General features: G+C 58.3%; 1 protein-coding gene across 4 annotated transcripts; it reads left to right on the top strand.

Annotated features, from left to right (window-relative positions):
• The first annotated feature begins 676 nt into the window (after positions 1-676).
• MPP2 (MAGUK p55 scaffold protein 2) lies at positions 677-24,548 on the top strand. 4 transcript variants are annotated; one of them, XM_045837321.1, is made up of 14 exons: positions 677-752; positions 2,251-2,314; positions 3,338-3,401; positions 8,157-8,275; positions 16,843-16,995; positions 17,136-17,285; positions 17,669-17,896; positions 18,701-18,832; positions 18,926-19,031; positions 19,114-19,182; positions 19,396-19,557; positions 20,161-20,363; positions 20,708-20,836; positions 22,064-24,548. In XM_045837321.1, the coding sequence occupies exons 3-14, from the start codon at positions 3,371-3,373 to the stop codon at positions 22,238-22,240; spliced, it is 1,659 nt and encodes a 552-aa protein (XP_045693277.1). In that variant the 5' UTR covers positions 677-752; positions 2,251-2,314; positions 3,338-3,370; the 3' UTR covers positions 22,241-24,548. The 4 variants fall into 4 exon arrangements, with proteins under 4 accessions (XP_045693277.1, XP_045693279.1, XP_045693278.1 ...); XM_045837323.1 differs by lacking the exon at positions 2,251-2,314 and having other exon boundaries at positions 713-752; XM_045837322.1 differs by lacking the exons at positions 677-752; positions 2,251-2,314; positions 3,338-3,401 and adding an exon at positions 6,485-6,503.

Raw genomic sequence — 24,548 nt, 5'->3', positions numbered from 1 at the left:
GGTGGAGCCAGAGGCTGGGCGTAGGCGGGCAACTGGGTTTAACCCTTTGTTTACTTCTTCAGATGGTACTCTGAAGAAAGAGATCAAATGACTTATTTCCGTATTCCTAGCTCCCTGGTCCAGGATTAAAATAGGAGCTTGAATCCCTCCGGGAAGACATTCCCCCACCCCTACTCCTTTGCAAATTCTCCCAGAGAGTCGGGGATCCAGGTGTGCGTCCTGTGAGTCCTTAAACGCTGCCCCTGAGCCCGAAGCCCTGTTGGGGGGTGGGGTGGGTCCGTTGCTCTTCGGAGCCCTCCCTAAACCCCGTCGGTTCCCTCTCCCCGTTGGGAAGCAGGATAACGAGGAAAAGCGAGGGACGCCTAGTACTGGTACGCGGGTCCAAGATGAGGGAAAGCGGAGGAGTAATCTTTCACCATCGCCCTTTTAAGGGATCGCTGGGAGACGAGGGACACTAGTGGGTACAGGTCCCGATTTGTGCTTTCCCGAGTGGGCAGCGGGCAGGGGATCGTGGGCTGTGAGATGTCTCTCAAACCGCCACCTCCCGGCCTCTCCATTAAGACTGCTGTCGGTGGGCTGGTCCAGCGGCGTCCAAATCCTCCCGCCCCCCCCCCCCCCGCCTCCAGGTCTCCGCCCCCTCGCGCAGAGGAGGCCTCGCGGCTTTAAGAGCCGGGCAACGCGATTGACAAGCAATAAACGCCGAGCGCCGGCTGCGCTGGAGCCGCGAGAGCCCGGGGCTCCCCTGCACGCAGGTAGGCTACCCGGGCCCCCGGGCCGGCACCCACCGCAGGGTCCCTGTGTCCTCTACGTCCAGGCGCGGCACTTGGGGTCCTAGTCTTGGGTCCAAGCTCCCCGGGCCCCTTCCCCCAGGCCCTCCTCCTCCTCTCGCACCTCCTGCCCCCCCTTCTCGGTGCTCCCAGGGAGGACCGGGGCCCACTGCCGGTGACGCTGGCCCCCGCCCCTGCGGTAAAGGGCGCCAAAGTGACAGCGGGCGCCGAGCTGGTGAGCTCTGCGGGGTCGGGGGGCTGTGCAGATTCGGGGTACTTCGGGGCCCGGCATTACGTAAGAAATGCGCTGTTAGTACTTCCGGCGGGTGGGGGCGCGAAACAGAGGTTGCATGGGACCCTGTGGCTCCCCGATCCTCTTGGGAGGCTAACGCCTCAGGCTTCCCTGGGAGTGGGTCCTGGGGCGCGTCCCTTCTCCCTCCTCCCAGGCCGTGGTGGGTTGGTTCGGGGTCAGGGGCCAGGGCTAGGGCTTGGAGACACGAGAGGGGATCGGTGTCAGGAACAAGGATCCAGGGTCAGAAAGTTCGGTCAACTAAGGGGGGCAGAGTGAAGACCGGGGAGGGGTACAGCCAGTCAGTGACCTCATCCCTCGGTCTCCCGCGGGCGCGCGAGCAAAGAGCCTTCTTTGAGGGCTCGCAACACGCCCCCCTGCCCCCAGGTCCTAGCGCCCAGCGTGTTAGGGCTGGGCTCTTGGGGCCCGGGCGCTCGGAGTGTCGCTGCGCGCAATCCACCGGGCTTCTAGAACCCCATCCCTAGTCTGTCTCCCCCTCCCTGCGACCAGTCGGTTTTCCAAGCGCCTTTGTCAGACCTTTCTCTTCCACATCTCTTTGTATCTGCATTGATGGAGGGGTGGATGGGAGGTCGGAGAAAACCTCTCCTTTTCATCCCTGGTCCCCATCGCCGCCGACCCTGAGCCATGTGGACAACCTGGAGGTAGGGAGGAGAGGGGTCCAAGGCTTTGGAAGCCGCGGTGCGAGTTCCCAGATGCCTGGGTCCCGGCCCCTGGCCCGGAGCCAGCCGGGCTTGCCTGGCACTGCTGTGCTCTCGTGGGCACCGCCTGACCCCGCCCTCTCAGAGGCTTGGGTGGGGGTGGGGCAGAGCCAGCTGCTGCCGTGGGAACCGACTCCTCGGGGAGCAAAACCCAGGCAGGCTGGGCAAGACTTCTGGGGACAGGGCTCCCCCTGCCTCTCCCCACCCTCCACCCTCTGGGGCAGGTGGACATCTGGAGTCCTCTCGGTCAGTACCTCCATCAGGGAGAACGTTGCCAGAGAGAAGGCTCCAGGTTGCAAGCTGTTAGGATCTGGGATGGGGAAGGCAGGGATCCCCCCTCACTGCTCTCTAGAAACAGGGACAGCAGGGCTTGGCACCGGGGCCGCTGGCTGGCCTGTCTCCCAGCCTGGGTGCCAGCCTCACCGGAGGCGGAGGCGTTCCTCTCTCTGAGAGCTGCTTTCTCTCACACCTTCAGGGGCAGGTCCAGGAGCAAGGGGAGTCATCCTGCCATCTTTGTAATTTCTGTCATCTGAGCTCAGGTGAGCGGCGCAGGCCCAGGAGGGGCAGGGGGAATGGGAGTGGAGAGGATTTCGTTAAAATCAGGCAGCAGCCCCTCTGGGGAGAATCCCTTTTGGGGGAGGGAGGTGAAGTGGGGGCTTCCCTACGCCCCGGGTGGGCGCAGCAGGCTTTCAGCCCCAAAGTGGACACGGCTGGCTGTGGCCCTCCACTCCCCCACCCCTGCTGTGAGCCACTGCCTCCTGTTGTCATGGCAACTGGGAATTAGGGTTTTCTTCTGCAGCATTTGCCCAGGAAGGCAAAGGGAGGATGGTGGGGGGGTTGGCCCCCACCCCTCCCACCCCCTTTCCTGATGAATGGGGGAGCCAGCACTGGCTTGGGGGTCCTGGGATGGGAACTGGGGCTATAAACTTCGTACCTGGTTCTGCCCAGACCCCCTGCTGTCCTCATCCCAGCTCTGGGCTAAGAAGGGGAAAAGGGGGGAAGAGGAACCCAGAGGAGCCTTGGGGAGTTATGACATTACTTCTGTCAGGCAGACGGACAAACATCTGTGGAGTGTCCGTCTGCGTGCGCTGGGCCTCGGGCCCACCGGCGAATGAAGCAGAGGTGGTCCTTGACTTCATGGGGCTGACAGTCTGGGGACACCCGTCTTTCTTGCTTTTGACTCAAATTCTGTATTCTTATCGAGCCCCTCTAAAAAAAGAGAAAAAAAAAAGGACAGATGGCAGGCAGAAGCACTTAATTTTTTGTTAAGAGTCATAAAACTGGATTTTCGTTGCAGCTCTGTTTATTAGCTTTGTGACCTTGGGCAAATCAGTTACTCTCTCTGACCCTCTGTCTCCTCCTCCTTGAAGAAATGGGCACGAAATATCTGCTGTTTCTGCCCGTCCCCCCCCCCCACCCCGCCCCCGACTGTGGGATCACTGGTTTCTGGGCGATGTCTTCTTTCCTGCCTTGCAGGCTGGTCCCAAGGGAGGGGCCCTTCCTTGTTCCTTTCCCATTGCTTTGCCCTTTCACCTTCTCATCCTCCTTTTCCCCTCCTCCAGGAGAGACATTTCAGAGTCCTTGCCAGCCTCACCATGCCAGTTGCTGCCACCAACTCCGAGACTGGTAAGAAGGGGGAGAGGCTGTCCGTTGGTGTCAGTGGTTCAGAGGCTAACAGGCAGGAAGGGGAGCAGCAGTCCGGCACTCCCGCCTAGCTAAACACACAGCTACTCCCCCCAGCCACTCAGCCATTTGTTCAGGAAGCTTCTATGGCTCTGCTGCACCTGCTGTAGGGTGGGGCTGGAGACACAGCACGACTCACCTCTGTGCAAGGCAGGGGTACACCTGCTCCAGAGACGATGCACACTCATTATTGCTGGAGGACTGTGGCAGGAGGCCTGGCTGGTGAGAGAGTGGCCCCTACGAGCTGGGCTTTAGAGGGTGGCTAGGGTGCAGGAGCAACAGTAGCCCATCCCGGGGATAAAAAATCCATGATGTGGTGCCCACCAGACGGGTGGAGTAGACCAGCTTAGGCTGGAGATGGGGGTGTGCGCTGGGGCACAGGAAGCTGTGCGTGGAGAATGCCAGACCAGCCAGGAAGCCTCAACTTGGTTGCGTAGGAGGGGGTAGGGCAGGGGAATGGCCACCCAGAGGCAACCAGGAAGCCTCAGGAGCAAGCTACTTGACCTCCCAGAGCCTTGTCTCCGCTTTTGCAAAGAGGCTGATGGGAGACCAGTGAGAGTTACCAGGAGGGACCATCACGACTATTATGCTGTGCTCTGAGTTATTACCTCCTTAACCTGTGACCTTGGGCCAATCGCTTCCCTTTTGGGGCCTAGGTGTCCCCATCTGTAAGATGAGGTGAGGGGATGAGATCCGTGTCCTGACTTTTGTTGGGCCTGGGGCGCTCCTCATAGACCAATGCTTCTCTGCACAAAGCCTGTATTCTACTCTGGGGTTCCTGGACCCTTGAAGTGCATTTAGGGATCCAGCAGGCGAAGTTCCCTGTGCCAGAGGCTAGAGGCCCTACCAACTGGAAACCGCCCCGATTTTGCTGTGATTTGCCCGCCTTTCCCACGGCCTAGCTCCCTCCATCCCGTGCAGCTCCTTTCCCCAGGCCCTGCTGCTGCCTCTGCAAGATGCCCCGGGCCTCCACATTTGGCTCAAATGACTGTTCCTCCTCTCTGAGGAACTAAACCAGAAGAGCGAAGGCTGCTGGGTGGGCCAGCACCTAAACGGTGACACCATGGTCCCCTAGGAAAAGCCTCTTCTTTCTGTAGGGTGGGGCTGGAGACACAGCATGGAGGGACTGTACTGATGTCCCCTAGCTTCTGCAGCCTTGGAGGGCTCAGTCCTGTCCAGCCTGCTGGGTCCCCGGGGCCCCCCTGCTGCTGCCTGCTTGAGCCCCACTGTAAGCTGCTTAGGGGTTAATTAAGCCCAACCCTGAGCCTGTGATTAAAGGCCTCTCAATCTGGGACTGCCCAGTAAACCCATTAATAGTGCCTGGCAGGGGTGTAGAGAGAGAAGAAGGCCCAGCAGTTTGGCTTCCTCGCTGCAGGCCACTGAATGGGGGCCTAGATGGGGCTGACGTGGGGGACAGGGCAGGGAGTAGAGCCCAGGGGTGTGGCTCTGGGACCTAATTCCTCTGAGGACTCTTGGAGCTCCTGCTTCCCTGGGCTGCTTCTGCCTTCTCAAAAGTAAAGGAAGAACAGGAGCAAGTGTTTTAACCTCTTGGAGCTTGCGTTGCCTCTTCTGTGCAAAGGCGATGTGAGGTATGGAAAGGCTGTGAGTCTCAGCCCTTCCTCCAGGCAGCCCTCTGTGCTTGCCTGGGGCTGGGTCGGCTCCCGGCTTCAAAGATCTCAGGGTGGTTCTGTCCCTTCTCATTTGGGGGCCACTATACTTCCTACAGGCCTGGGACCTCTTCACCCCTGCCTCTGAGGCCGGATTCACCCTCTCCCTTGCCTCTTCCTTCCCGGGGGATCCCAACCTTGGGCTCTACATGGTCCTTCTCCCAGCCTTCCCCATGAGTCAACAGGATCCTTGTCATTGGGGGTGGGGTGGGGGGTGGTATGGGTGTATTCTTCTTGCAGAGATACCCCAACTCTACTTCTAGTAAGGTGGAGGGGCCCTTTCCCTGAGGACTGGGGTTGGGCTGGGAGACATGTGGGTGATGGCACGGGCTGAGAGCCGAGAGAACTTGGACCCGGAGTCTCCAGGTGTGCAGCCTTGCCCTCTCTTGCCGGTACCTGACTCGCTCCTTTCTTTGAATCCAGGGGGGGATGTAGGTTGCTTTCAGGTGGAGCTGTCCCTTTAAATCTCTCCCGCATCCCAGGGTTAATGTCCTGGTGTGTAATCCCTCCTGTTGTCATGGCAACCTGGTGCCACTCCTCAGGGAATTGCTGTTTGGTGGCATGAGCGGGGCCTGGTGTGGTCTCAAGGGTACAGGGTTTGAGAGTAATGAAGGCACTGGGCTGGCGTAACTGCCCTGCCTCTCCCCTCCCGCCTCCCCTTGTTTGCCCCTGCTGCAAGAACGCTCCCTTACCTGTTTTCCCTTCCCTGATTCTAAGATGCCTGACTTGCCTACCCTGCGGTCACCTTTCACCCAAAGGGAGGAGCCAAAATGGGAGATGGGGGAGGGGGAGAAGCTGCAGCGGAGATGCGGGGTCCCCAGGGCTTGAGGTACCCTTCCCAGCCACTGCTCCAGGTGAAGGACTGAGAGTCGTTCTCGGGGGCTCCCTTCGATCCTGAAGGGGTCATTGCAAATGACACTGGGACTGGAGATAGGACATGGAGTAAAGGTCGGAGGGCTCGGGGTGGGGGGGTGGCGTGGGCGTGTATTAGAGGACTGACTTTCAGAACAGAGGGCGGGGACAAGGTGGGGCCAAGTCCCCACCCCCTTGGGTTTCCTGCAGCTGGACTGCGAGGGGATGGTCTCTGAGCATCGCCCCAGACCTGAAGGGGCTGCACGCGTAACCACCCCCGCTTCTCTCTCGGCCTCCTCTTCCCCACTCCCACTGGCTGGTACGAAACTCAGAGGGGTGGGGAGTGGATCCGGCCGGCGGTAGGACTCCGACTCTCCCTTGCCCACCGCCCCCGCCTTTGGCCAATCAGGATGGCGGCCAGGGCGGCTGAGCCTTGCTATTGGCTAATCCTGCAGAGGGCGCTGCCCGAGTCCCGCCTCCTCCAGCGCCGCCGGGGCTGGGAAGGCGGTGCAAAGCCCGATTGAAGGTTGGTTTCTTACTCCTTGAGCCGCCGGCCTGGGATGGGGGGCAGCCATGGCGTGCAGCCCAGGTAGCGGGGCTTCCTTGGAGGATGTATCCCTGGTCTCCTCTGAGGAAGCGGACCTCCGGAGGGAAGGTAGGGAAAAGCGGGGCGGGGGGCTGAGGGGAAAGCCGGCCCTGCAGGGTTCGGGGGCATCTGGAGAGTGTGCCCTAGGCACGGGCTTCGGGGAGCGTACGGGCCTGGCAGCACGGCCCGTCCGGGGAGCTGTCCCAGGCAGAGGGCGCCAGCTCCCCTGGCTCCGTCCTTCCTCCCCCTGGCAGGCTGGGGAGTCAGTGTGTGAGGGTAGCTGGGGAAGCTGGACCCGGATGCCCTGCAGAGTGGGAAGGGTTCATGCCCTGGCCTCTTTCTGAGCCCACTAAGGGCCTCGCAGGTCTCTGACCAATGCCATGCCCAGGCCTGGGCAGGAAGGGTCTGGGGGACAGGCTAGGGTGTTGCTTCTGGAAAAGGTGGGTGAAGGAGTGGGGGAGAGGGTGGGGGGTCCAGAGCCCTTGAACCGCGTCTGCCAGCTCTAGTTTCAGCGCCCCCTCCTCCCCATCCCCATTCCTTCCTGGAGGGGGGCACTGACAAGAGTCCTAAGAGGTGCCAGCGACTGTATCCACCCCTCCTCCTCCATGCCTTGGGAGCTGTTAAGCAGATGTTGGCGTAGGTGGCAGTGTGGCAGATTAATGATACCCCCTGCCCATCTCTGCCCCCAGCTGGGCACACTCTGCTTCTCCTTTCCTCCCCCAGAACCTGCCACCGCTGGAGCTCACCCCTCTGCTGGGGGGTGATTACGACACCCACCTGGGGTCTCAGCCTCGGCAGCCACTGCTGGGACCAAGCATCAGGTGTTCTCATGTCCTTGCTTATGTCCTGACCCAGGCTGACTCGGTCTGACTTCTGCCGCCGGGCGCCCACAGCCCTCCCAGGCTCCAGGCTGGTCCCTGTGTTCCCAGGTCTGCCAAAGTTCCGGGCCTCAGCTTTGGCTTCCTATGATCTGTATTCGTTTCTCGATGATTAGAGTTCATTGTCAAAACTGAAAGGCCTGTAGACGCCATCTGATCCAACCCACCCATTGTACAGGGCGGAAAGGGCAAGGCCAGTTAGGGACAGTGACTTGAGTTAGTGGCACGGCTTGTACGGGAGGCTGTACGAGCTCCGGCTTCCTACGTGGCTGTCTGCTTGCCTCTAGGCCTGCTCTCAGGGGCTCGCTCCAGCACCGCCTCTCTCCTTCCTGAGCGCGGCAGGTGCAGGTGGCGGAGTCCCGGGGCTTCAGCTCATCCAGAGGTTGTGTGAGGAGCCTGTGGTTCTCGGGTTCAGGGAGGAACCTGGAACCTGATGCCTGCTTCCCTTGCTCATCAGAGTCTGCTTCCTGCTGCCTGGAGCCTGCCCCCTGCTCAGGCTGGCATTACCTAGGGCCTATGGACAGGCCAAGGGAGCCCCCTGCTAAGGCCTCTGCCCCAGGCATTCCCATGCCTGGCAGTGGGGGGAAGCGCTGCTGGGTGAGGGCTGTCTTCTGTGGGACTCGGGGTGGGAGGGGCGGAGCTCTTGTGGTGTGTGTGGGTCTCTTGTGCCCAGCTGGCACCTGTGTGTGTCTCACTGCCTGTCCCTTCCCCTCAGCCATGCAGCAAGTCTTGGACAACTTGGGATCCCTCCCCAACGCCACAGGGGCCGCAGAACTGGACCTGATCTTCCTTCGGGGCATTATGGAAAGTCCCATAGTAAGATCCCTGGCCAAGGTATGGTGCTCTCAGGAGTGCGTCTGGGGAGGCTCACTGGGGGATGGGGTGTTAGCCACACAGGGCCCTGGGAATGGGGCAGGTGGCACAGGAGACCCCTGGAGGGGCGTATGCATGCACATCCATGACCACATGGTGAATCTGAGTGACTCTAGGTAAGGGGGTGGTCCCAAGCATGGCTGCTGGCTGTGGGGACATGCCTCTGGGGATGCCTTTTGGTGACTGCCAGGGCGGTGAGCATGCCTGTGTACTGAATCTCCGGAGTTCATCCTGCCTATCACTCTGTCGTTGGGCATTTTGTGCAGATGTATTTACAAGTTCAGGGGCCAGGCATCAGGTGCGTAAAAGACTCATTAAAAGAGAACAGCCCTGGCTGGTGTAGCTCAGTGGATTGAGCACGGGCTGCAAACCAAAGTGTCGCAGGTTCGATTCCCAGCCAGGGCACATGCCTGGGTTGCAGGCCACGGCCCCTAGCAACTGCACATTGATGTCTCTCTCTCTCTTTCTCTCTCCCTTCCCTCTCTAAAAATGAATAAATAAAATCTTAAAAACTGTATTAAAAAAGAAATAAAAAGTATAACACAGGTAACACCTCTCCCCTCTTCCTTCTTCCCTCTGCTTTCCCTCCCCGCAGGTAACCCCCACTGACTAGAAGTCGATGATTGTTATATCCCCGAATTGCCTATCTTGCCTATATATGTGTTTAGATGTAAACGGTATGCCCCTGCTACATGTTTTTAAACTTTACATAATAGATTGAGAGTGTCAGCTGCTTGGGTTTTTGAGATTTCTAGCTCACTCGAGTAGCGTCGTTGTTGACAGAGGGACAGGTCCAGAGCGATTCATTTCCATCACCGCGTGGCGCTCCACTCTGAGGATGGGGCCCGGCGTGTTTATCTATCGGTTCCCACACTCAAGGGCAGGTACGTTGTTGCTGATTTGCCTCTATTAGGGACAGTGCCGCGTGAGGGTGCGAACGTCCTCGCATCCACCTGCTTCTGCACACGCGAAAGTTTCTCCAGGGCGGACCCTCGGCGATGGAATTGAGTATGTGCATTTTGCACCTCAACATCCGTAACCCTCCAAAGCTGATTTCAGAGTTGGATTTATCCGACCGCATCGTCTCTGGGTCACTTTAGCTTTTGCTTCGACAGTGAGAGAGCGAATGAAATAAGGCGAGTCACTCAGATGACAAGATCTCAGGGTTCAAAGGTCCCGTAGCCAGCCCTCTCCAAAGCACGGTCCCCTCCGTAGCCTCCGTCTCCCGTGGCTTTGTGGGATCTAGGTGACAGCTGCCCAGGGGTGGGGTCGCTGCATGGATTGCCCTGCATCCACTCCGGCGTTCAGTCGCTCGGTCATCCGTCTTCTGGTCAAAAAATGTTCACTGTGCCCTCGCCGAGCACCAGGCACAGAGCTCGGGCTGCCGTGCTGGACCGCTGGACGGTTCGTTCTCCTCCTGACGAAGCCCAAGTCTGTCCTCCCTTCCCTGAGCCCCGCAGGGTCCCGGCCCCGGACCCTCGCTGTACACCCAATGGAGAGGCCGCCACGGTGGCGCTGTGTCAGACTGTGAGTAAATGCCCTCCTCCTGTCTGAGCTCAGTCATGTCCCCGTCCCGGCAGGTGTGACCCTTTGCAACGTAACTTCATCACATCTTGCACCACAAGGCAATCTCCTCTCTTCAGTCTGGGCTTGGCCACGCGGCTTGCTTTGGATGGTGGGACCTACTTCTTACTCCTTGTCACCGTTGTTAGTGATTATATCTACAGCCATGTATGTCTAAGCTAAGAGACAAAGTACTGTAACCCATGATTCAGCTGCGAGAACGTGGTTCTCCTGGGCCAGAAACCCGCAGGAGCAGAGCCAAGGCAGAACTGCGTATGGCAGCCATTAACCTTCTCCCCTGACCCTTCGGGAGGTGGGCTTGCCTGTCCTCTCTTGTCTGGGGGTGTGGCGCAGTGTGGGAGGGGCCCAGGCTGGTTAGCCCTGGGGCCGGGGAGGGGCAGGGCCTGTGGGACAGATCCGGAGATCCGAGAAGGCTCGGGAGCGAAGTCAGGTCTACCAGAGAGACGATAAACCCAGGGGCTTGGCTGCAGACGGCAGGCGGCTGGCAGGTGACTGGCCTCGGGTCCAGCAGCAGGTGTTCCAGCAACAGGCAAGACCAAGGTGAGGAATCCAAGGCAGGTGGCCTTGAGGAAATCAGGCGAACTGTTCCCAGCAGGGACAGCTGCCAGCTGGGAGGCCTATGAACTCATCCACGTGAAGCGATTAGGAAGCAAGAACACGGGGCTGAGAGTGGGGAGGTTCGCTGGCTGGCTGCGAGACGGCAGTGTGCCTGACAGCTCTGGGCTGTGGCTGTTTCCGAGAGGTGGGGGTAATGATGCCAGGAGCTCGGAGTCAGGTGGGGAGAGGTGGGGAGGTCACGGATGTGGGGGTGCTTTTGAAACCTCAAAGAGCCGTCACCACGTGGTCTCAGCCATTGGACTGCAGCTCGCAGGGAGGATGCCGCCCCCGTGGGGAGGCCAGGGTGCGAGAGGTGGCAAAGCACGCCAGGGCCTTAGGAGAAGGAGAGCCCGGGGCGGGGGGGTCATGGAGAGACTCCGACCAGCGGACTGAGAAGCAGAGGCCGCGGTGGTGGGGACCCCCTGGCTATCAGTCAGCCTTTGCTGTGTGACAAACCACCCGAATGCACCAATCATGATTTATTTCTCACGATTCTGTGGCTTGGTTGGGGGGCGGTTTCGGGTCTGGGCTTGCTGAGCCGGGGCTGGGAGCTCCGGCATGGCCTCACTCGCAGGTCTGCGGTCTCAGCTGGGAGGCTGCAGCGTCCCGGATGGGGAGGCCTCTCACCCTTTAGGAGGGTGGTGGCCCTGGTTTCTTCGAGCGGCAGGATCAGCAGCAAAGGAGGACACGCTCCAAATCCCCAGCACTCTCCGAGCCTCTGCTGGCGTCACATGGGGCGATGTCCCACTGGCCAGTGCAAACCATGGGGCCAGATACAGATCGAAGGGTGAGTGGCGTTACCCCCGGCACACTGACCTCTGGCACTTCCTTGTCTTCGAACGATTTAATTACGAGCCTGGGCTTCAGTGAGAACTCCCCGTCTTCTGCCAAGATCGGAGAGGCTGGAGCGGGAGGGCAGAGCGGAATGCTTTCAAAGAATTGGCAGTGTGGCGTTTCTGCGTTTGCAGTTGGCTTACGTACGGTGCTAGGTCACTGGCTGGCAGATCTGAGTTCAAGTACAGGCTCTGCCATTAACTAGCTGTGAACCCGGCTGCGCTTCTGGTCCGGAGGGAGCTCGAGCCCCGGCTGTGCTGAAGATGATTTTCAGAGTAGAATTCAACAAATAATTACCATGGAAATTCAAAGCTACGCTGCTGGTTGTGGAGCCTGGTGCCTCTAACACCTCAGTGTGTGCTGTGCCACAAACATGCCGTCTAAAAATAGGTGCCCAGTAGCGACACCACGGCTGGGGGGGAGCTCAGAGAGTCAGGGGACTTTGGGGTCCCTGGTGCACACGCCGAGTTGTATGCGGTTAAGGAATGTATTGTACCCATCCAAGGTCCAGATACTTCATTGGGAAAATGACCTTAAGTGTTACTAATCTCATAAGGTTGCTGTGACTTTTAAATGGGATCATATTTCGCAAATGCAATGCTTCATCATCAGACTCGCGTATACCCCATGACCCAGCGGTTCTGGTCCTGGGAGACACTCTCACGTGTGCACCAGGAGACACAGGCGAGAATGTTCGTAGCAGCATCGTGCACAGGGCAAGACCTGAGACGACCCAGAGGCCTCCCCCAGAGTGAGGAGCTGCGTGGAATGTGGTGTAGCCACACAGCGGAGCGTGACACGCCAGTGACGATGAGTGGACTAATGTGACGTGGGAGAAAGGAAGGAATCACAGCAAACTGATGTCACGTGAAAATACTACTGAGTGAAATGCACGGGTGGGCACAGGCAGGTGTGCCTCGGTTTGTGTGGAGAGAGATGTGCAGGTCACGATGGTGACGGTAGCTTCATTAACTCAGAGGAGTGTCACAATGACACACTGCTCTTAGGTACAATCTTGTAAGTGCTCAAATTGCTGGTCTTCGTTCTTATTTTTTGAGATGTTATTTATTTTCAGAGAGAGAGGAAGGGAGGGAGAAAGAGAGGGAGGGAAACATCAATGTGGGGTGATGGGGGTGGGGCAGAGAATATCAATCTGTTGCCTTTCCCCAGCCCCCAACAGCAGCAGTTGGGGAGCCCGATTGCTACCTGAAACCGGACCTGTGCCCTGACAGGGAATCGAACCGGCAACCTTCCGGTTCCCAGACTGGCGTTCAATCCACTGAGCCACACCAGCCAGGGCCCAGCCTCCCTTATACACACCTTCTTGTAGTCTACCTGCTGACACTCAGGCACACTCTCGTGGATTCCTGCCAGCTTCCTTTCACCAACCCTGTGTGTTGTCTCTTTATATGAAAAAGGAGAGCACATTTTAGCAAAGTAATAGTGGGTGAAAAATAGTAAGTGAAATATTTTAATATTAACCGAAAAAATATATGAGGTGAAAAAAATTAATCTTAAGTGAAATTTTATTAATTTAAGTAATGTTGGGTGAAGAAAATCTGACCCCCAGAGATGATCTATAGCATAATTCCCCCTTTTTAAGGCTAAAAATAGCCACAAGCAGTAGTCACTTTAGGAATGTGTAGGCAACACGTAGATGCACTAAGACCAGGGAAGAAGGGAAGCTGGAGCGCGGGGAACACCGGGACCCAAGGCGGTGGTTTCCCTGGGGGGTTGGGGGGGTAGGGTTAGGGTTAGGGTTAGGGTTAGGTGCAGGATAGTGTCAAGATCCTCATTCGTGGCTTGAATGGTGGGTTCTTAGGTCCTTGTTACAGTGTTACAAAAATATCTAATTTAATACCAACTAACTAAAAGGAAGTCATGTGCAAACCAATGATGAGAATATATCTTGAACCAAGATTATGATGAATTTAATTCTGAGTTTCCGAAGTCCCAGAAAAGTATGTTGCGAATTGGGATACGGATTGGGTGTTCTCAGCACTGGTCAATCAGCTGTTTTGAGGAACCTGCTATAGTGTTTCTTTTGTGTTCGGATGATTAAATGTTTAAAGTTTCCTCTGGGCCAGGAAGGTTGAGCTCGGAGCGCTAAGGGTTTGTATCTGTGGGTAAGATGCCCATGGGCAGCCTCCGGAGGAGGAGTGGATCGGCCTGGGGGAGGGGTCCTGAAATCAAAGGTGGGAGGTAAGTGGCTTGGGAGATGCCTGGGCTTCCCGCGAGGCCAGGTGAGGGCTCCTGGGGAAACGAGTCCTCCCCACCAATGGAGCAGAAGATGCCGAAGCTAAAACGGGTGACCTGTGTGCTCACGTCCTGTCACCTGGGCCAGTGTTAGTTCCTTTATCCTGCAAGAGCCCAGCCCGGGTCACTGTGGCGACAGGCTTGCATGCCTGTGTGCCTGTATTCACTCTGGAAGCCCAGTTCCCCGGGCTCTGGACCCCAGCATGGCCCTGGAAGCTCTGTGGGCTGGGTTGAGCTAGATGACTGAGGATCCCATGGGGTCTGGAGGAAGCTTTCCGGGCATGTCCCCGCCCTCTGCCTTCTGAGGAGCCTCAAGGCACAGCGGCCTTGGAGGGCTGCTCCTTCCCCTTCGGCTGTCTGTTTTCCCGCAGGAGCGCTCTGCGCAGCCAGCCTTTGGGGGTCAGTCTGGAGTGCCGCCCGCCTGGGAGGAGCTGGCACAGGGGCCCGTGGGGCCGACGGGCCTCCCCATGTGGGATGCTGGCGCCCTGGCCTGTTTGGGGAAGAGAAGACAGAGAGGAACTAGCCTTTCCTGAGCACCTGCTGTGTGCAGGGCACTGTGTGTCCCTCTCTCCAAATCCCGAGTATCCTCATGAGGTGTTATTAAAATCTCCCCATCTCTTGGGCTTGAAAAGCATGGAAATTTATTTATTTTAATTTTTAAAAAAGATTTTATTCATTTATTTTTAGAGAGAGGGGAAAGGAAGGAGAAAGAGAGGAAGAGAAACATCGATGTGTGGTTGCCTCTTGAGCGCCCCCTACTGGGGACCTGGCCCGCAACCCAGGCATGTGCCCTGACTGGGAATTGAACTGGTGGCCCTTTGGTTCACAGGCTGGCACTCAGTGTACTGAGCCATACCAGCTAGGGTCTATTATGGAAATGAAAAAAAAATGTTTCCTCAACCCCCATCACCCATTGTCCCCCTTCAACATTTAACAACTTAGGAACAACCTGGTTTTCTCCGAATCTCCTCCCACTTCCCTCTCTCCTGAATTGTTCCGAGGCAAATCTCAGATACAATTTTATCTGTATGTCAGTGTGTATAGCTAAAACATAAAGATTCCTTAAAAAGTAATCACACTACCATGAGCACACATAGAACATCAAACAATAATTTTCTTATGGATTTTTTGGTTCATGAGCATTTTTTAAATCTTCGCCTGAGGACATGCTTATTGATTTCAGAGTGAGGGGAAGAGAGGGAGAGAGAGAGGGAGAGAAATATCGATGTGAGAGAGAAACACCAATTGGCTGCCTCTTGTCCACGCCCCGACCTGGGACTGAACCCACCATCCAGGCATGTGCCCTCACTGGGAATCGAACTCGTGACCCTTCGGTCTATGGGACGACGCTCCAACCAACTGAGCCACACTGGCCAGGGCTTCATAAGCTTTTTTTAAAATTTTATTTTCAATTACAGTTTGCATTCAATATTATTTTGTATTAGTGTCAGGTGTACAGCATAGTGGTTGTTAGGCCATCATGTACTTTACAGCGTGATCCCCCCAATATTTCAAGTACCCCCCCCCCGGCATCATACAGTTGTAGCTCTAGTATTGACTGTCTCCCCTATGCTGTACCTCACATCCCCATGACGATTTTGTAAAGGCCAATTTGTACTTTTTAATCCCTTTACCTTTGTCACCCAGCCCTGCACCCCCCCCTTAGGGATTTTTAAAAAAGATTTTATTTATTTATTTTTAGAGAGGGAAGGGAGGGAGAAAGAGAGAGAGAGAGAAACATCAATGTGTGGTTGCTGAGGGCCGAGGCCTGCAACCCAGGCATGTGCCCTGACTGGGAATCGAACCTGCGATACTTTGGTTCGCAGCCCGAGCTCAATCCACTGACCTACGCCAGCCAGGGCCCCTTTAGGGATTTTTAGCAAATGGTGTGGGATACCTGGAGAGTCGTCCAGAAAGATGTGGGAGTGGGTCCATAGCTCGCACCGTGCACCAGAATGAACTCCAAGCAGATCAGAGATCCGAATGTGAAACAATAAACACTAATGTCCTAGAAGAAAACATGGATCTGTGGCGGTGGGGGAAAGCCTTTTTCAAAAACTATGCCTCAAAATTCAAATGCATAAAGTATTAATAAACTGCCCTGGCTGGTGTAGCTCAGTGGACTGAGAGCGGATTGCGAACCAAAGGGTCACCAGTTTGATTCCCAGTCAGGGCACATGCCTGGGTTGTGGGCCAGATCCCCGGTGGGGGCCACGTGAGAGGCAACCACACATTGATGTTTCTCTCCCTCTCTTTCTCCTTCCCTTCCCCTCTCTCTAAGAATAAATATATAAAATCTTTAAAACTATATTAATAAACTTAACTGTATTAAAATATATATTTTTTGCATTGACAAAAACCCATAAGCGGAGTCAACAGACAAATGACCACTAGGGGGCAGTATCTGCAAGCGATATCACAGAGACAGGGCACATCTTCCTTACACAGAGCGCGTTTAAAAAATGGGAAACGAAAACAAATCAAGACCCGATAGAAACATCGGCAGAAGACACGGAGAGTTCACAGAAGACCACACACGCGTGGCCCTTACACATATGAAGCGATGCTCCGCTCCTCTCAGTCAGCAGAATGCAGAGTGAGCCCGCGGAGAGATCACTGCTCGCCCACGGGATCCGCAAACGTTTCAGGGTCTGGTCGCACCTCGGGTGGCGAGGCTTCCGGGGAGTCTCTCTCTCTCCCCCAGGGCTCGTGGGAGGGCAAAGCAGCCCCAGCTCCGCGGAGGGGCCTTTGTCAAAACCGCGGACGTATTTACTGCTCGACCCGGCAAGGATTCTGGGTGTTGACCTGAAAAGCCTACCTTCTCCGCAGGCTCGGAGCAGCTGTGCCTGCGGCGTTCACGGCAGCTTTGCTCACAACCGTGAGACATTGTTAGAACGTTAGGACAACCTGTCCGCGTGGGGGTGCTGATTGAGTCAATGACGGCACTCCGAACGTACAATGAGTCAAATGCAGCCATTAGAATAAAAAATAACAGGAATAATAGAGGAGCATCTCTCCACGCGGTAGCATAAAGTGATTTCCAGGGTGTGAGTTAAAAACCCAGTCATACATTAAACCAATTAAACACACACAGTCCCCAAGGTATGGAAGAGTGTATACAGTATTCCACCTTTTATGTAAGGGTCTAAGATTAGGATTTGGGGGTGGTGAGATGCCTGGGGGATGGCAGGGCAGGGGGACGCTGTTTGGCGCCCGGGCCCTGCGGAAGCATCTGGTCTTTCCCGCCCCCGCTCCAGGCCCACGAGCGGCTGGAGGAGACGAAGCTGGAGGCCGTGCGGGACAACAACCTGGAGCTGGTGCAGGAGATCCTGCGGGACCTGGCGCAGCTGGCGGAGCAGAGCAGCACGGCGGCCGAGCTGGCCCGCATCCTCCAGGAGCCCCACTTTCAGGTCTCCTCCCGGCTGGGGTGGCACCCGGGGCAGGACCCTGGGCAGGGGGTGGGGGGGCGGCAGGAAGTTGGAGGTGAGATGGGAAGGCCCCGCCGCAGGGCGCTGCTCCACGGTCCCTCCTCTTCCCTCCACCTCTGCAGTCTCTCCTGGAGACGCACGACTCTGTGGCCTCAAAGACCTATGAGACACCACCCCCCAGCCCTGGCCTGGACCCCACGTTCAGCAACCAGCCCGTGCCTCCGGACGCCGTACGCATGGTGGGCATCCGCAAGACCGCTGGAGAACATCTGGTGAGGGTGCCGGGCAGAGCCAGAGGCAGAGTATGGGGTGGGGGGAGGGAGGGAGAGTACCCAGCAGGGGTCAAACCCGGTCTGGAGAGGGCTGCAGACGAAGGTGGGTTCAGCTTTGCTCAGGGATCAGCCTGTGCAGACCCAGGAACCGCAGGCGCCGTGCATATGAGCTGCGTACGCACATGTATCAGAACCCTCTTCATTCCGCCCGCTTTCCCTCCTTTAGCGCTCCTGTAAGTGAATAATCGGGCAGAGATGGAAGAGGAGGAGTCTGTGAGGGCGGGCTGGGAGCGTGGCGTGGAAAGGAGGGTGCCGGAGATCCCATTCAAAGATTCTGACGTAGAGCGTTTGGGGCCTTCTCTTACGCACCCTCCGCCCCCCAGGGAGTGACGTTCCGCGTGGAGGGTGGCGAACTGGTGATCGCGCGCATTCTGCACGGGGGCATGGTGGCTCAGCAAGGCCTGTTGCACGTGGGTGACATCATCAAAGAGGTGAACGGGCAGCCCGTGGGCAGCGACCCCCGCGCGCTGCAGGAGCTCCTGCGCAGTGCCAGCGGCAGCGTCATCCTCAAGATCCTGCCCAGCTACCAGGAGCCCCATCTGCCCCGCCAGGTGAGTCCCCCCTCCAAGGTCCCCATCCAGCACAAGGCCCAAGGGGTAGCTGAGCCTCACGCCTGTCAGGGTCACAGGCCTCGGGCTGGGAGCGATTTCTTCTACCAGCAACGAAAAGCAAGATGGGGGCGGGGCCTGCAGCTGGGGGTGGGGTGGCAGGTGACCCAGCCCACCTATGGCTTCAGCTGTTGTGCACGTGCGCATTTGCCCTGGGCTTGGGTGCTCCTGCGCATGTGCAAGGGATGTGCATGCATTCAAGGCCTGTGGCCCCTGAGTGCATTCTGTGTAGCTGTCTGCATGTCTGTGGGTGCGCAGAGTTAGATTGTCGGGTGTCCCGTGCAGCTGCCTCCTGGTTGTTGGATTGTGGAGGTCTGGCTGCTCTGCCCACTTCTCCTATTGGCTTGCCAGGGCCCCTTCCCCCAAGGGATGAGGGTGCGTGGATGGAGGGATTCCACATCAGCTGTCAGGGTTTCCTACTTTACCCAGGGATCCCGCCTCCTCCGTGGGTGGGGCCAGGGCCCCAGGCCTGAGCAGATTCCCATTCCTCTGATTGAGTCCTTCCGTTCTAGATGCAAAGAGAGGCTGGTATGGGGAGGCAGGGCAGGCCTGTGGGCATCACGCCTTTAAAGGGGCAGTGCCTGGGCCTCTCTCACCTTTGTGAGGGAAGGGACAGAGGGTGGACTGTAGGACACTGCCCCCCACGGTGGCTGTGGGCTGTGGGGTGGGGGTGGGGGTGGGAGAGGGCACACCCACTCTAGCCTTGCCCTGCTCCTTCCCTTGACCCTTCCCTGATGTCCGGGCCAGGTATTTGTGAAATGCCACTTTGACTATGACCCGGTCCGCGACAGCCTCATCCCCTGCAAGGAGGCGGGCCTGCGCTTCAACGCCGGGGACTTGCTCCAGATTGTAAACCAGGATGATGCCAACTGGTGGCAGGTGAGCCCTGGGTGCCCGCGTAGTCTCTCCGGGAGTGGTGGGAGGGGGAGGGGTCCTCTCGCTGAGACAGAGCTCTGCCCGTGTCCATTTGAGGCGTGCCACGTGGGAGGAGGCAGTGCCGGGCTCATCCCGAGCCAGCTTCTGGAGGAGAAGCGGAAAGCCTTTGTCAAGCGGGACCTGGAGCTGACACCCACCTCAGGTATAAGCCGCCCCCACCCCCTCCAATCTGGGATCTGACTGCGTCCCAGCCTGGCCTTCCTCACCCATCTCTCTATGGCCAGGGACCCTCTGCGGCAGCCTTTCAGGAAAGAAAAAGAAGCGGATGATGTATTTGACCACCAAGAACGCAGGTGGGTGTTGGAGGCCCCCTCCCCCTCCCCCCTAACATGACACGTCCCCTCTCTGCCCTCGCCTGTGCGTAAGCTCTCCTTGTTCTGGTGCTGCCGGTCTTGTCCCTAGGCCCCGCCCAGTTCCTTCCTGCTGCCCCTGGCCCGTGAGAACCCCGCCCCACCCCTTTCACCTGAGGAGCGGCCCGATGAGCAGTGCCATCTCCCTGTGTCCAGAGTTTGACCGCCACGAGCTGCTCATTTATGAGGAGGTGGCCCGCATGCCCCCATTCCGCCGGAAAACCTTGGTGCTGATCGGCGCTCAGGGTGTGGGTCGGCGCAGCCTGAAGAACAAGCTCATCATGTGGGATCCAGACCGCTATGGCACCACAGTGCCCTGTGAGTGGGCGCTGGGCCCTGCTGGGTGGGGGGCAGGAATCTGGGATGCCCTGGGGCCAGCTCTGGTCCACTGAACAGGCATACACAGGGGCACCACCTCGAGTAGCACTTTTGGGTGTGAGGTGTGGGACAAGCGCCCTCTGAGGGTTGGTGGGGGAATTGCAGGCTGGGGGAGCTGTCCCTTCAGCCTGTGGCCGGGCAGGCTGAGCTGGCCCTGCCTTTCCTTCTCTCATGTTTTAGTTGCTACACGCCCAGCTGGGCATCCGTGTGAAACAGGTCAATGAGCTGTGTGTGGCCTGGGAAAGACAGGGCTTCTTGGGACAGAACCCGTTGGGGTGGTGGAAGCTCCTGCTTCCTGGAGGCAGGAGGCTGAAGGCTGACCCCAGGTCAGCTGGGCCTTGCTGCGTGGCCACCCCATCTGTGAGTCCTGGGCTGGAGCAGTGACCTCTGCAGTGTCTCCCGATATCGATGTCTAAAGTCTCGTGTGCGCGCCAGTGGTGAGGGCGAGGGCAGGCCGCACCCCCAGGCCTGTGTGACATGTAGACAGGTGTGTCTGAGGGACAGTGGCCTGCCTGTGCTCACTCGGCCCCTCCCTCCCCGCAGACACATCCCGGCGGCCCAAGGATTCAGAGCGGGAAGGCCAGGGTTACAGCTTTGTGTCCCGAGCGGAGATGGAGGCCGACATCCGAGCGGGGCGCTACCTGGAACATGGTGAATACGAGGGCAACCTCTATGGCACACGTATCGATTCCATCCGGGGTGTGGTGGCTGCCGGCAAGGTGTGCGTGCTGGATGTCAACCCCCAGGTACCGCCTGGCCCGCTCTTCCCCAGCCTGCCCGGTGTCCCCTCGGGGTGCTCCGACCCCCTCAGTACTCCTCCCTGTATTTCCAGGCACGTGGCTCCCAAGCACCCCCATGTAGCCCCTCAGCTACTGCTAGGGACCAAGCCCCTCTGGACCCTCTTTTTCAGCCTCCCAGACCCCCTACACCTCTAGTCTCCCCCAGTCTCCCCATCCCCACACACTTGCCAGCTGCTCCTCTAATATTTGTCTCCAGGACTGAAGTCTCAGAACCCCGGGTACCTGTCCCCATCCCCATCACCCCAGATGTAAGTGGGGATATACTCCTTGACCCTTCGCTCCGTCTGCAGGCAGTGAAGGTGCTGAGGACAGCCGAGTTTGTCCCTTATGTGGTGTTCATTGAGGCCCCTGACTTCGAGACCCTCCGGGCCATGAACCGGGCTGCACTGGAGAGTGGGGTGTCCACCAAGCAGCTCACGGTGAGGGGCTCCGAGGTGTGGTGGGAGGGGTCTGGGGGCTACCTGGGGTGGGAGGGGCCAGGCCAGAGCTGATGAAGGGGATGTCGGGGAAGGGGAGAGGCACCCACCCAAGGTATCGGTGAGGGAGGACTTGAGGTTTTCACTGTATGGCTGTGGAAATGGCGGTCTGAGCACGGAAGCAAAGGGCTCAGATTCTCACAGAGTCAGGGACGCAGCAAGCCAGAGGTGCAGGAGCTTCTGTCAGGCCCACTGCCCTGTCCACTCTGCTGGGACAGAGTGCTGACTGAAGGAAGCCCAAAGGGCCAGTGGGAGACCCGGGGGCAGAGGCAGGCTAGGTGGGGTCAGGGCTGTTTACAGCTGTGGGAAAGGCTGAAGGGAGAGAGGGAGACAGAGGCTGGCGGGCTGCTAGAGGGATGAGTTAGCTTTAGGGAGGTGGTGGTGCTGGGAGGAGAGGCTTCGAGTCAGGCATTGTGAGACTTCAGGGTACCCCCCCTCCTCCTAAGAACCCCTTGGAGCAGTTTAAGGTTTGCAGAGCTCTGAGCTCAGGTGTCCCTCTGCTGGTCATATCTGGTACTGCAGCCCTCAGGGCCCAGATCGCAGCATTGCTCAGGCCTTGCAGAGGCTGTTTGCACTGGGCTCCCCTCTGCCGCATGCCCCCTCCGCCTGGTGCTGCTGTGACTCAGCTTGGCCAGCCCAAGCTCATGCCTGGGATCATTTAAGTCAGTGTTCAAGTCCCCTTCCCACCCCTGTCTGACCAGCTTGGGCTGGGTCTGGGGCGGGGGTTGCCTTGGGCACCTGTGGGTTGCCCTGGTGTGACACGTGCCTCTCAGGCTGCTTGGGCACGGGTGCCTCATCAGACTGGAGGGAGCACTGGCTTTGGAGTCAGGCAGACTCTGTGTAGATGCTGGCCAGCTGTGTAGACCCGTTGTACCTCAGCTAAATGGAGATAGTTAGTCCTGCCTTGCAGAGCTGCCGTGGAGCTTACCTGGGGTGTAAGGAGGTTAGTGCTGCATTTGGCGCTTACTGCAAGCTATTTCCTTCCTTCCTTTCACCTGCCTGCCTGTCCATGGGTGCCGGAGAGCCACCTTGGGACATGTGGCCAGGGAGCCTGCACCCACCATGGCTGGGCTTTGGGGAGGAGGCGAGGTGGGGCCGGCTGCAGACCCCCCCTGAAGATGGGGGGCAGCGGGGGACACTGACCGGCGGGAGGTCCCCTTGTGTCGGCAGGAGGCGGACCTGAGGCGGACGGTGGAGGAGAGCAGCCGCATCCAGAGAGGCTACGGGCACTACTTCGACCTCAGCCTGGTCAACAGCAACCTGGAGAGGACCTTCCGTGAGCTCCAGTCCGCCATGGAGAAGCTGCGGACGGAGCCCCAGTGGGTGCCCGTCAGCTGGGTGTACTGAGCCTGCCCGACTGGACCTTGTCCCCTCCGGGTTGTGACCCAGGACACTGAATCCACCCCTTCCCCAACCATGACCCTCAGCCGTGATCCTTAGCTCCAGCTCCTGGCACTCTGGCCCCCTGGGTAGCAGCCCCCAGCCGGCCCCACGTCTGGCTTCGGCGCAGAGGCGAGCACTGCCAGGGAGGTGGGTGTTCATGGGGTACCTCTGTGCCCAGGTGCTGCCCCCTCCTGATGCCCACTGGCCACCAGGTACTCCTCTCTGAGGGCCAAGCTGTGCCCACGACTATGTCAGAGTCACCTCCAAAAGGCTCAGCCTGGAGAAGAGCTGCTTTGGGGTGATGTGATCAGTAGTTATACTTCCCCTGCCACCTCTCCCCATTCACCTCTTCTCCTCTGGCCACCCCCACCCCATGCCTGACCCCCTCCCCCCCCCACCTCTGTGTCCTGGGAGCAGGACTTGGGCTTTTCCTGTGTGGCCAGGGGAGCGCAAGGCCTGGGCAGTGGGGCTGCGGGAGCCAGAGCACGAGCTAGTCGTCCCTGCCTGGGAAGAGCATGGCTCTCTGCCCCCGAGGAATCAGGTGGAGTCCCACACGTGGATGCTGCCCTGTGTTTCCCTCATCCACAGCTTTTCACTGCCGAAGTCTCTCTGCAGGCTTCTCCGACACGCCCCTGACAGGGCAGCTCTGCTCTCTGCAGGGCGAGGCCGGAGGGGTGAGTGGGCCAGCCCCGTCAGGGTACGTGGCGGCTGAGCCCCGCAAGCAGGGGACTGCTGCTACTGACCGAAGAGCTCCAGACTCTCCGTGGCCCAGGGCAAGCACACATCTGGGTTCCCTGTCCATGACCATTGTCCACTTCGGTCTTTGCGCTGGCTGGGTATGCGTGGGTCACTAGCATCAGGGCTGGCTGGGGGGCTGAGAAAGGGTGAGGAGGGGAGCTTGTGAGCACAGGGCGTGGAGTGTGGTGCTCTGGCAGGCTCCTTGTTGCCCGATTCCAGGGGGTGCCGTCTGTACCGTTTCTGTGCAGTTTATGGCCCCCACTGGACACGCCTTGCCTGGGATTGGGCCATGGGTGTGTGTATGTGCAGCTTTGGCTTTCGGAGAGAAGCTTTGGGGCCCCTTTTTCAGGGTTCCCCATCTGTCCCCATGTCTTATGAGACCCTCTTTGCAGATTCTAGAGTCCTGGCCCTCCCACATGTCTTCCTCTAGCTGTTCTATTGTTCCCTGACCCTAAGTGGCACTCTCTGGTCCTTGGGGAGGGCAGTTGTGTAAAATAGGGGAATCCCTTTTAAGAAAGGAATGCTGTCCTCAGCTTCCCCGGGCATCACATCTCTTGTCCTTGTGGTCCTTCCTGGGGTGAGCCCGTCCTTGCAGGGGGCCGCCCCCCCACCCCCGCCCCTGTGCATCCCCGTCCTGCCGAATGTCTTCAGTGTCTGCTGCAGAGTCAGCCCACGCTGGCCCCCGAACCACTGTGTGCCCACTTCCTAGGGAAAGGGAGGGAGAAGAGACAGAATATTTATTACAAAGTTAGAAATATATTTATTATATTAGGGATCTCCTTGCGTTTGCATGGGACATGCAAATGAGACGTCAAAGTCGAGACTGCTCCCGTCTCATTTGCATAGCTCTGCCTCCACTAGGCAGCCATCTTTATATCCGTCTTTTCCCTTTAGTCCGCCTCCTTTTCACCTTTGGTTCAGCTCTTACATCACCCTCACCCTCACCCTCACCTGAGGGCTCTGGGAGCTGGAGGAAAATGGGGCGTTCCACGGGCCTGCGGCCATGATGCCTTTGCCAGTTCCCACCTCATTTGGGGGACTTTGGAGGGGAGGTAGCAAAGGGGACAGTATTACAGCCTCCTGCCCCCCTTTGGTTAACCTCTAAAGCCCTCTGACCAACAGACGGGGGTCAGGGGACCTGGGTACCTTGCAGGGGAGTTGGCACGTGGCCCTTTAGGGTAAATCTCCACTGTCCATGCTGTTCTGTCATGGTCACCTCTAGTGATTCCCCGGGGGCAGGCCTGGGCCCCTGTCCTGTGTCCACCCCTCTCTGAGCAGCGGGCCACCTCCCCTGCATAAGCCCCACTCCGGGGAACAGACACGTGTGCCCACCAGGTGAGCTCTGACCTGTCCTTCCTCCTCCCACTGTGGACGCTTCTATTTGAGGGGCCTCAGGACAATGAGGCCCCTGCCCCCACTGTCCACACGCAGTCTGAGCCCGGTGGCCCTTCCCTTCCCCCCTCCCTCAGCCATCCGGTTCCTGAGCTTTCTCTCTGACTGGTTTTCTTTCTTTTCCTTTGATTAAATGTGAAAG

Source organism: Phyllostomus hastatus, unplaced genomic scaffold (genome assembly GCF_019186645.2).
Source record: "Phyllostomus hastatus isolate PE091 unplaced genomic scaffold, TTU_PhHast_1.1 phas_contig_210, whole genome shotgun sequence".
Lineage (NCBI taxonomy): Eukaryota > Metazoa > Chordata > Mammalia > Chiroptera > Phyllostomidae > Phyllostomus > Phyllostomus hastatus.
This window is presented reverse-complemented; position numbering and strand designations above follow the sequence as displayed.

Coding starts and splice junctions, on each gene's coding strand:
- MPP2 (XM_045837320.1), top strand. CDS start 6,551: ATGGCGTGCAGCCCAGGTAGCGGGGCTTCCTTGGAGGATGTATCCCTG. Junction 16,996..17,135: donor TCCAGGAGCCCCACTTTCAG/GTCTCCTCCCGG, acceptor CCACCTCTGCAG/TCTCTCCTGGAGACGCACGA. Junction 18,833..18,925: donor ATGATGCCAACTGGTGGCAG/GTGAGCCCTGGG, acceptor TGTCCATTTGAG/GCGTGCCACGTGGGAGGAGG.